Source organism: Mus pahari, chromosome 2, assembly GCF_900095145.1.
Source record: "Mus pahari chromosome 2, PAHARI_EIJ_v1.1, whole genome shotgun sequence".
NCBI classification, from domain to species: Eukaryota; Metazoa; Chordata; class Mammalia; order Rodentia; family Muridae; genus Mus; species Mus pahari.
The window spans coordinates 103,665,546-103,677,202 of NC_034591.1; the positions used below are offsets into that span (position 1 = coordinate 103,665,546).

The 11,657-nt window shown below is 42.7% G+C and overlaps 1 protein-coding gene across 1 annotated transcript in view; it reads right to left on the bottom strand.

Moving 5' to 3' along the window:
• Positions 1–4,372: 4,372 nt before the first annotated feature.
• Snrnp27 (small nuclear ribonucleoprotein U4/U6.U5 subunit 27) overlaps positions 4,373–11,657 on the bottom strand; it is a 12,576-nt gene continuing 5,291 nt past the window's right edge. Inside the window, exons 4-6 of the mRNA XM_021191301.2 lie at positions 11,165–11,244; positions 5,464–5,528; positions 4,373–4,737 (exon numbers count right to left, since the gene is read on the bottom strand). Coding sequence (XP_021046960.1) covers positions 4,683–4,737; positions 5,464–5,528; positions 11,165–11,244 — 200 coding nt within the window. The 3' untranslated portion in view covers positions 4,373–4,682. The remainder of the gene's footprint in view (positions 4,738–5,463; positions 5,529–11,164; positions 11,245–11,657) is intronic.

An 11,657-nucleotide genomic window follows, 5' to 3' on the forward strand; every position in this document is an offset into this window, starting at 1 on the left:
ACCCAAGCCAGAGAGAATAAATAAAGCAAGTAAGCTAAGCACCAAAAGTCTAAATTCAACTCCAAACAAAAATACCCAATTACATAAACACCAGAGTAAGAAATATGGCAATTTCCTTTCTTGGTGGCAAGAATAGGATTGCTTACACCAACTAGGACTTGACATTAGGAACAGAGTATCTAGCGCCATCTACTGGCAATAAAGCAGTAAGTGGAAAACAAAGGGTGAGCCAGCTCAGTCCTCTCCTACAACCCAAACATGGTCAGTCACTATGGAAGCATGAACTGGTAAGCAGGCCTTGCCTCCCAAACATGAGAGTTCTAAAATGCGTGGGCCCCAGCTCTATGCCAATAGTTTAATACAAATGACGCATGTGATAGCACAAGAAAGGTGCTTTTCAGCATGCAAGATAAAACTAAGAACTGAGTAATGAAATGGAGAAACCCAAATGGATGACATGGTTATCTAGTTTCTCAGCTCCACAGTCTGGCTCCCTCCCTCCCATGGCTCCAGTGGAGGTCATTGCCAATGCTGAGCTCATCTCATATGGGACCCAAGGGGCTGCTTTGTGGAGCACCTCAGAACTCTCCTCCACAGCACTCAACTGCCTGAAAGGCCTAGGCTGTGGGAATTAAAACCCTCTTCACAACCAAGTTTATAAAACCACTATGAGATGAATTTTGTCTTCTATGTTTTTGAGGAATTTATGTCATTTCTTGGTGTAGCAAATATTCAAACAGGATATTTTTGCTTTAATATCAACTCTTTGCTGATGTCACTTTAAACATTCAATGGCTTCTCTCATCATGACATTAGAATCTTCAAAACTTCTAACAGAGGAACACATACAAACACACATACACAAATGTATATTCACCCATATACTATATTGCACAGAATACAGAAGAGGGTATCGGAGCTCTTTCAAGGTAGACTTAACTTACCCAGGCACAGAAAGCTCTACAAGGCTCCATATTAATTCAGCTGAAAAATTATCTCTATTTTTTTTTTCTTTAAAAAGGCAAAGAAAAAGCAGGGTCTGGTGAAGCCCAGCTGTAACCCCCAGCATTTGGCACTGGGGCAGGCAACAGGTCTGTGACTTCTGTGTAAGGGGATCAGGGCTGGAGAGCAGGCTCAGTGGCTAAGAGTATACTATACTAGGTCTTGCACAGGACCTGGGTTTAGTTCCCAGCACCCACATCAGGTGGCTTACAACAGCCTGTAACTCCAGTTCCAGGCAACCTGATGCCTCTTCTGGTGTCTGTATACACATGGTGCACATACAGAAAAGGAGTCACATATACATAAATACAATTAGAAATCAGCAACTTTAAAAAAGGGAATCAGACTTATTTTAGTTAATGATTAAAATACTTTCTAAAACCAAAAGACAAAAACCAGAAGAGGCTCAGTGAGGAAGCTGACTGCACTACATTCCAATTCTTAAGGCACCAGGCCCTCTACGGGGCTGGGGTGACAGCAGCAAACACAGCAAGCCCCACCTCTCAGAATCAGCCATCTGGCAAACATGGATGATCTAAGCTTGTGCTAGGTGCGGTGAAGGGAAGTAGAGGTGGGCGTGGAGAGCAGGTACATCTCCTACACTGCAGGGAACGGACAAGCTTCCACAGGTCATTATCCTCTCAGTACCTTTACTTCTACAGAGACAGGCCAGGGGATTGAGAATACACATGTGCTCCTGGGGAGGCAGGAGCAGGCAAGCGGATCTCCGTGAGTTTAAGCTCTAGGACGGCCAGGCTACAGAGAAAGACCTGTCTCAATAAATAAATAATAAAATGTGTTTATATAAAAGTGTACTAGTATCCATGGAATATTTTTCACAAAAGCAAAAACATTCTAAATGCCATCTGCTGTTGTTGAAGTATAAGCAAAACAAGGTATAACCTCAGGACGGAGTATTAGTGAGTTGTAAAAAGGAAGGGGACACCAATGCAGTGTGGATGACACCGAGTGAAAGCAGCCAGACGGAACAGCACATGGCTCTACTTATATCAAACACCCAGAAGAGGCACATACTACAGACATGGCATATGTTAGTGACTTGTGGGAGAAGGGTTGGGGATAGAGTATTAAGAGAGTTCACGGTTTCTTTGGATGATGAAAAGACTCTAGATGTGAAGATGAATGCCTGCCTAAGTGCACACACTAGAACTACTGCCAGCTTCAACAGGGTATGCTTTATGAGCTATGAGTCTTATCTCAATAGAGAAGGAGCATGAGCACATCTAGAGGAGAGGGAATGTTCCAGAGGAAGGAAAAATGGACACTAGCCTGGCCTCAAAGAATAGCAATGAGCACAGTAGATGTATACAAGCACAGTGAGCTAGGGTTCGAGCCCAGATCACATAGGACTTGTGTGCTTTACACGTGGAGACTGCAGCAACATGGACTTTATTCTAACAGTATCACTAAAACTAGGGGGACATGTGGTGATGCTTGCTGTTGGGTGGAGAGTAAAGAGGCAGCAAGAGCAGAAAGGGGGCTTCTCTGGAGCTTCTGCAGTAGTACAGACGAGTGCAAGTCTGGACTTGCAAGCTTGGTGGTAGCAGTGAGCAATGGTCAAATAAATGTCAAAGGGACTTCCCAGTCAATCAGATACAGGGCATAAAAGAGGTTGAGGATGACTCCAAAATTTGTCTGAACGAAGGAGTAAAGCTGTTTCTAATGGGGGAGCCTCAGAAAAGATTGCAGGAAGGAAGCAAGGGCTCTCACATTTGAGGTCCTGATGCTATAGGCATCATCAAGGCTTCAGCTTAAGGAGGCCCAAGCTGGCATGCATATCCAAGGCCATGTGGGAGACATCTAAAGGCCCCTGGAGGTAGTGAGTCAAAGGACAAAGCCCTGGGCATGCCAACACACAGATTCTTAGAAGATCTGACACTAAGTGTGCCTCTGGAAGAGAGCAACCTGTTAAAGGAAAAGGTCCTACCCCCCCCCCCATTTCCTCTTAGATTTAAAAATCTAACCATTATGCTAAGTGAAATAAGCTACCTGAATATTCCATGTTTTCGCTTCCATGTGAAATCTAGACTTAAATTTAAGTACACATGTACATACATGTGAGTGGGGTCATGAATGTATAAAGGGGACCATGAAAGGGAAGGAAGACTTCTGGAGAGGGTGAAGGGAAGAAGAGAAGGGACTGGAATGTCCATCATATGAAAGCAGAGGGAGGAGATCAGCAGGAGGCGGCAGGGATGGGGAGAGCAAATAAAAAACAAAGCAGAATGACATAGACCATGGGAATCTCCAACAAGACCCACTGCTATATATGCTAACCAAAAGTTAACAAGGACATTAAAAATAGTCAAAAAACAAAACAAAATCATGAGACACAAATACTTATATAACTGTTTAGAATCCCAAAAGATCAGAATAATCTGAATGTTAGCATTAGTGGGGGCTATAAAATCACAACCACAGTCCACCTGCAATAAAACAGAGGGGTTTTACCCACGCAGCCCGATGAAGGCTTTGCTAAGAGCAGTGGCACGGTCAACTTCCCTCTGAAGCTGACACATATAAAAACATGTTCATGCACTTATAGGTTATCTCTGAGTGGACATGCAATCCCTTACTAGATACCAAAGCATCAAAAAAGGTGGATCCATTATAGTACAACTAAAAAGCCTCAGGATGCCACATCTCTAGGCAATATGAGCATAAAAATGTTCATAATAAAGCCTGGCAGTAGTAGCACGGGCCTTTAATTCCAGCACTTGGGAGGCAGAGGCAGGTGGATCTGAGTTTGAGGCCAGCCTGGTCTACAGAGTGAGTTTCAGGACAGCCAGGGCTCCATAAAGAAACCCTGTCTTGAAACAAACAAACAAACAAACAAACAGTGTTAATAAAAATGAGGAAAGGGTTAGGGGAGGGCTGTATACATTGTACTTTATCTTATGGGTGGGGTAAGAAATATACGTCCATAAGAGCCTGAAAGGACACACACAAAATGTTTCTGCTGTAGATTACATGGGAATTGGGTTTTTTTCTTTTGCTCTCTGGTTCTACTAAATTAGTTTTATAGCAAACATGTATGGCTTGTGTTACTGAACATAGTAAATGATATTTTGGGGTGAAATGAAGAATATACAAAAACCCAAAGCTACACATTTTCCATTCTTCTAGTTTTTAAACTACCAAGAACCAAGATCTCATCTAAGCTGGCTTGGGGACATATTGGTAACCCCAGCAACCCGGAGGTAGAGGCAGGCGGCGTGCCCCAATTTCAAGGCTAGTCTGGGCTACATAGCAAGACCTTGTCTCAAAACAAAACAAGTTTATGTGTAGAAAAAGAAATTATTCAGGGAGACTCTTTAATCTAGTAATGAAGATATCTGTCAAATAAATATAAAATGGGTAGAAACATTGTTTTATTGGGGAAATTTATGTAATTCACTTTCAGTTTTTAAGGACACCTAGTAAGCATCCAAGAAGACAGCACACACAGTTTCAAAGGAACAAGGACAGACAAAAGGGCTGGTGGCCACCCCAGGGACATTGCCTTGAAAAGTAAGTAAACTGGGTGTCATAAATAAGATTTTCTTACTTTATAAGAAGGAAGACTCAAGATCCTGTTTTGATGTGTATTAAATACAAAATATAAAATACTCTCTGACCCAGACGAGGGTGGGGGAATCCTCCATCCAACACCTCAAGTTTTATGCAATAAAATCCAGAGGTCTGTTGAATCCACCTTTTCGATTCATGTACTGCCTATGATAAAAAGAGAAAAGTATTTTTTAAATTCTGGACTCATTTTAAAAGTATAATAAAAGTATACTTCAAGAATTCAAACTAACAGTACCTTTTCAAATGGTAATATTTTATTTGTGTGTGATGGTGTGTGCCTAGAATCACCAGCACTGTAGGGGTGGATGTGCAAGGATTGTGAGTTCAAGCCCAGCCTGGGATACATAGAGGCCCTGCTCTCAAAAGGAGAGCCAAGGAGATGATGGGTCAGTGGGTAAGAGTGGCCTTCCAAGCATGAGGAATGTAAAAGACTGGGCATGGCTGCACAGCCTATAACCCCAGCAGTGGGAAAGGAGAGCTCACTGACCAGTCTTGCCAGAATTATGAGCTTCAGGTTCAGAGACCCCCCCCCCACCTCAATGCAATAATGGGCAGAGCTAGTTGTTACCATGTAAATTGGAAGGACATTTTAACACATCAGAATCCAAACAACAGAGACAGTATATTTCATAGGAGCCAATCTTGGTGGCAGATGTTTGCAATCCCAACATTTGGGCAGCAGAGGCCCAAGGACTGGGTCATGTTTATCTTTGTCTATATGTCTTAGAAGGTGAGATGTGGGGGACACCCAGGGGAGGTAGCAAGCACACATGTGCAAACTGTGGAAAACGTCAGCATGCCCTACATGCAATAATCCTGTAATAACATTCTTTTCCAAGCGCAAGCACACAGTCTGGGGAGCATGCATACCTGTACTTCCTCTTCTGAGACACGTTGATGGCATAGGCATTTACAGAGCCATCTACCTTCTTCCCCTGGAGACAAACAAGACAGCTGCATTAAATACCCGGCTCACAGAGGGTATCCAGTGGGCGCATCTTGGGTGGCCTCAGAGGACAGCCCATGAACTTTCAAGTGTTACAACTCTGTTCATACCTAAGTATTAATACAGTGTACAAATAAGCAGTCATTTGGGGCTGGGAGGTACTCAGTGGCAGCGTGCCTGCCTCAGATGCCCAATCCTCAGCATCACAAAACAACCAGTAAGCATTCAGGTTTCTTTTACTTTTTTAAAGATTTATTAATTTATTTTATTTATATGAATACACTGTAGCTATCTTCAGACACATCAGAAGAGGGTATTGGATCTCATTACAGATGGTTGCTGGGAATTGAACTCAGGACCTTTGGAAGAGCAGTCAGTGCTCTTAATTGCTGAGCCATCTCTCCAGCCCAAGCATTCAGCTTTCATGTGATGTGCACTGCACCAGATTCTAACATCCTTCAAAGACTTTTCAAATGAGCTCGAAGTTCTCATTGACACACACTTTAACCTTGGCTCATAATGTTCTCAAATCAAGGTGGGACAACTTTCTGTATGTTTAATTCTCATCTCTTGCAGAGATTGACTCTAACATTTAAGTCAGGAAGTGGGACTTGGAGCAGGCACAAGCTGAGCTGGTGCTGTTGGCTTTCCAAATGTCCATCGCCCTCCTCACTGTGGTCCACTTGCCCCCATTTAATCCCAATGATCTGGTTGCTGACAGCACCGTCTTTTCTAATCCCTGAATAGTATCAATGTCACTGTGCCTTCCTTGAGACACCACATGTGTTACCCTGCAATACTGTGCTTTCTCCTCAAACTGCAGCCTGCTGCTTTGTGCTTGTATGTTAGTTTTCAGATGGACTCTAGCAGCCCAGGCCAGCCTTACTATATAACTGACAATTACCTGAATTTCCTGATTTCCTCTGCCCAAGTGCTAGGATTATAGGCATGTGGCACCAAATGTGGCTTAAGGCTGTAGCTAGCTTCTTGATGGAGGTTGTACTCTCAGGCTCTAGGCCACTGTACTTGCAAAAGTTTAGAAAAACGCCAGTTTAATATGTCACTAACTAATGCAACAAAACATGCTGATGTGACCAGCCCTCCTCCATTAGGAATGTGGCTTCTGTGTGGCACATTACTGAACATCTGCATGAGGATAAAACCAGGGATTCTGATCACTGAAGTGTGTACAGCTGAGCCCATGCATTTGAAATGGGATCTAAGATAAATATTTGCAATTAATTTTCTTTCTTCTTTCTCATGTATGGAATTATGTGTGTGTGTGTTCGTGTGCATATGTTAATGCAGGTATGCTTATGCAGGTGTACATGAACATGTGTGTGCACATATGCAGAGGCCAGAGGTCTATGTTGGGTGTCTTCCTTTGTTGCTCTCCATCTTTCAAATGTTTTATACTTATCTTCTGAAAGCTGTCCACACGTACCCATCACTAAGCCATTTCACTGTCTCTCTACCTTGAGACTAGAGCACTCGTTGGAACTCGCCAGTCCTCCTCAAGGGGCTGCCAGCATGTTCCAGGCATCTATTTCCCTATCCGTTTGTGCTTGTCCCTGCTCTGCTGCTGAGGTCAGATGGATGCCTCAGAACCTGCTTTGTTTTGCTTTGTTTTGTTTTCTGTCGGTGCTGGGGATTCAAAATCAGGTCTTTAGCCTTGCACAGTCAGCACTTTATGAACTGCACCATCTCCTTAGGCCCACTTTGGACTTGATTTTCTACTCCTATCTTCATTGATGTTTTCAGGAAAGCAGCGATACTGAACAAACTCCTGAGGTGTTATCACTTGAGCTCCTAAGAACAGGCAGTTTGAAAGACCTCAAGAGACTAGCCTGACAAAGGAACGTCATGCTCATCTTCTCACGGAGTGCAGTCTCATTTTTTAGGAAGTTTTTGGAGAGCTGACCATTACTAATGCTGTTCTCATGCATGTGGGAGGAAAAATCATTCATTAGTAAAAATAAGCAAACAATGAATGTTTAATAGAAGGAAAATGAACAAGCTGAGAGACTGACTGACAGAGATGAAGCCAAGTGCATATGAACCAAATTAACACCTATTTGAAGTGGTTAGAAAATAACCACATACAGACTGGGCCATGATTCAGTGGTGTATAAATGACCCATCACGAACTGAGCCAAACCAGACTAGAGAAGAGCCCTGACCCAAGCTGCTCTCATGGTATGCTCCACTGCATCTTATGGCATATAAGAATGCTTACTTAATGTCTCCTTTGCAAGCAAAGCTCTTCTGACTATAGTCAGTCAGTGTCTGGAGACTTTTACAACCCTCAGGAATTACAAATATGAATCAGGCAACGACAAGACCAAAAACCAAGTTCTTTTGCTACTATTCTAAGAACAGTAAAATGATAATAGCGTCACTCCGTAAGGCACTGTTATTTGTTAAGATACATAATAATGATGATCTTAATACATGTTATAAAATACTCTGAATACAAGGAAGACTTGAGTTGGATGTGTGCCACACCCCCAGAATCATAGGACTTGGGGAGTCTGAAGCAGGAGGGATCATGACTGTCTCAATCAACAAGAGGATCTGGCATATTCAAAGACAAAAGGCTTCGATGCAATGTTAACAGTGTTTAAAAATTCTAAAACGGCCGGGCATAGTGGCACGCACCTTTAATCCCAGCACTCAGGAGGCAGAGGCAGGTGGATTTGAGTCCGAGGCCAGCCTGGTCTACAAAGTGAGTTCCAGGACAGCCAGGGCAGCCAGAGAAACCCTGTCTCAAAAAAAAAAAAAAAAAAAAAAAAAAAAAAAAAAAAAAAAAATCTAAAATGGAGTTGACATAACCACTGCAAAAGCAAGAGCTTAGAACTGAAGACAATTCCCCAAAGGGAAAAAACCACAGATGATCAATAAACATGTATCTTTAATCATCAGGGAAATGTAAATTAAAACTACTTCATCTTACTCTAGTCAGAACAGCTATTATCAAAAGCCAAATGACAGGTTGGAGAGATGGCTCAGCAGTTAGGAGCACTTACTCCTCTTCCAGAGGACCCAGGTGTGGTCTGAGTACATACACAGCAAGTTCCAACAGTCTGTAGTCCAGTTTCAGGGGATCTAGTATGCACTTTTAGCATCCTCAGGCAGCAGACACGCATGTAGTACATGCATACACCCACAGGTAAGGCACTCATAACATTCAAAGAAAAAAAACCAAATCAATCTTAAAAAAAATAAAACAAACAACAAGGAATACTTGCAAAGCTACGGGCAAAGGAACCCTTCCTCACCGCTAGCGGGAGTGTAAACTGGAGCGATGCAAGCCGGTGTGGAGGCTGGCAAAACACTTCTGCCTCGGCAATGAATTCCAACTCTTACATCAGAGAGAAACAGAACCAGCCCAGATGCCCATTAACAGACAGACGGATAAAGACAATCTAATAAATACACAATAGAATTTTATACAGTCATAAAAAATAAAATCTAGGAGGCAGTGGTAGCATACACCTTTAATCCCAGCACTTAGTAAGCAGAGGCAGGTGGATCTCTGTGAGTTTGAGGCTAGCCAGATCTACACAGGTAGTTCTTAGACCAGGACAGCCAAGGCTACCCAAAGAAACCCTGCCTTGAAAGACCAAAACAAAAACAAAACAAAATAAAAACAAATAAACAAAAACCCCAATCCAAACCAAACCGAAAAATCCAAAATAAGCAAACAAACTCCAAATCATTTACAAGAAAATGAATGGAACTTGAAATTATTATATTAAATGAGGTAACCAGGGGCTGGTGAGATGGCTCAGTGGGTAAGAGCTCCTGACTGCTCTTCCAAAGGTCCAGAGTTCAAATTCCAGCAACCACATGATGGCTCATAACCATCCGTAACAAGATCTGACGCCCTCTTTTGGAGTGTCTGTAGACAGCTATAGTGTACTTACATATAATAAATAAATAAATCTTTAAAAAAAAAAACAAAAAATGAGGTAACCAGATTAAAAAAGATAAATGTTTTCTCATATGCAAATCCTAAATTTTAATTTTTTATGTATGCATATGCACATACATATACTGGGGAGTAGATTGGTCATGAAACTAGAAAGGGGATCATAAAAGAGGGAGAGATCTTCAGGAAGAGGAAAAAGAAGTCTGCAGAACACAGATGACAGAAAGTCAAATGGGACTAATACGGGGAAAAGGAGATGGGAAGGCGGGGCGAGGGCAGGGGAGGAGTAATGCAAAACCGCCCCTCGGTGCCCACCATTTATACACTGAAGAAAGGGAAGAAGAGCTGGTCCTTATGTCTGTCCCTCTCAACAGTGTCTGGGCACTCTTTTTTTTTTTTGGTTTTTNGAGACAGGGTTTCTCTGTGTAGCCCTGGCTGTCCTGGAACTCGCTTTGTAGACCAGGCTGGCCTCAAACTCAGAAATCCGCCTGCCTCTGCCTCCCGAGTGCTGGGATTAAAGGCGTGTGCCACCACTGCCCAGTGTCTGGGCACTCTTAAATGGACACGGGTGAGTGCTCCAGACCAGCACAGCAATTAGAAAGAAAACCTTACAGCACCTGAGATGGCATCACCTATCAATAACTTAATGAGCCAGACCCAGCAGAAATAGATTATTTTTGATAGTTCATTTGCACAGCTAAGCTGCCCTCCTTGTCCTCAATCTACCATACTTTTCATCTGTCCTCCACAGTGTCCCCATGGTCGTCTTCCTGCAACACAGTTTCATGTCATTCCTATTTAAAATCCTTGCTATTGCTTAGAGATTTACCTCTGATGGTAGAGCACTTGCATAGTATTTGTGAAGCCTCAGGTTCAAAGCACCACATACATAAACTGGGCACAGTGGTGCCAGTCTGCAAATCTCATCGCTTGGGATGTAGAGGTAAGAAAATAAAAAACTCAAGGTCTTCCTCAATTATGTAACAAGTCAGAGGGAGCCTGGGCTAAGTGCTATCTTGTCTCGAAAGAGAGAATGAGAGAAAGAGAGGAAGAGAGGAAGAGAGGAAGAGAGGAAGAGAGGAAGAGAGAAAGAGAGAGAGAGAAAGAAAGAAAGAAAGGAAGAAAGGAAGGAAAAAGAGAGAGAGAGAGAGAGAGAGAGAGAGAGAGAGAGAGAGAGAGAGAGATTGTTGACCAGAAGATTCTTGCTTCTTAATCCTAGCACGTGGGTGACTAAGGCAAGAGTTAGAGAAAACAACAACAACAACCTTGTTTGAAACATCTGTAGGCTCCACCCCTTAAGATGGATAGTGAAGGGCATAGAGATCCTGAGTCTGCCCCAAAGCCCACCACAGCTAGCCTGAGGCAGACACGACAGTTACTGGTCACTGCACTGGAACTCTCCACTGTGCACCTCCCCTCCTACTTGAAAAGCACTCGGTGCTGCAGGCCCTTGAAGCCTGGCATCATCTGCTGGGCCTCCCAGACTCTGGCTTTACTGCTTCCTCCGCATGGGTTTATAACCCCTCAAAGACTGTACAACAAAATAAGTTGTGCCTGTGGGAGAAGTTATTAGTGACAGCAAAAGAATATGGAAAACCAGGACAGGAGTGGGGGAAAGTCACCCTAGAACATGTAATGGACAGGAGTGAGGGAAAGTCACCCTACAACATGTAATGGTTCCATGTTTTACTTACTTTTGTGGAGTCAAAAGAGGCAAATCCCATTAATTTCATCATTTCTATTTCTTCCTCTGTTTTACCCTCCAGGTCTTCTTCTGCAAAAATAAACAAGTTTTTGAACTCTTACCATTATGAATGGAGATGCACAGAGACACAGATCTGTACAAATGAAAAGAGTAGCAGCAGACTTGTACACATTTTACCTCACCCGCAGAGAACAAATGAAAGAAAGGTGAATTTAACAAGAAAAATTCCTATTGAGTTTGACGTGCCAAAGTGTCCATCCTGTGATCTCCACAGACCCTTTAACATCAGATGAGACACCGTCAAGTTTTGAAGATATTCCCAAATAAAATTTTTTTCAGGTTTTTAAAAGTACCTTTCCTAAAGGGCAATTTGCAAATTCATCTGGAATAACAAAAAACCTAAGATAGCAAAAACCATTCTCAACATTAAAAGAACCTCTGGTGGAATCACCATGCCTGACCTCAAGCTGTACTACAGAGCA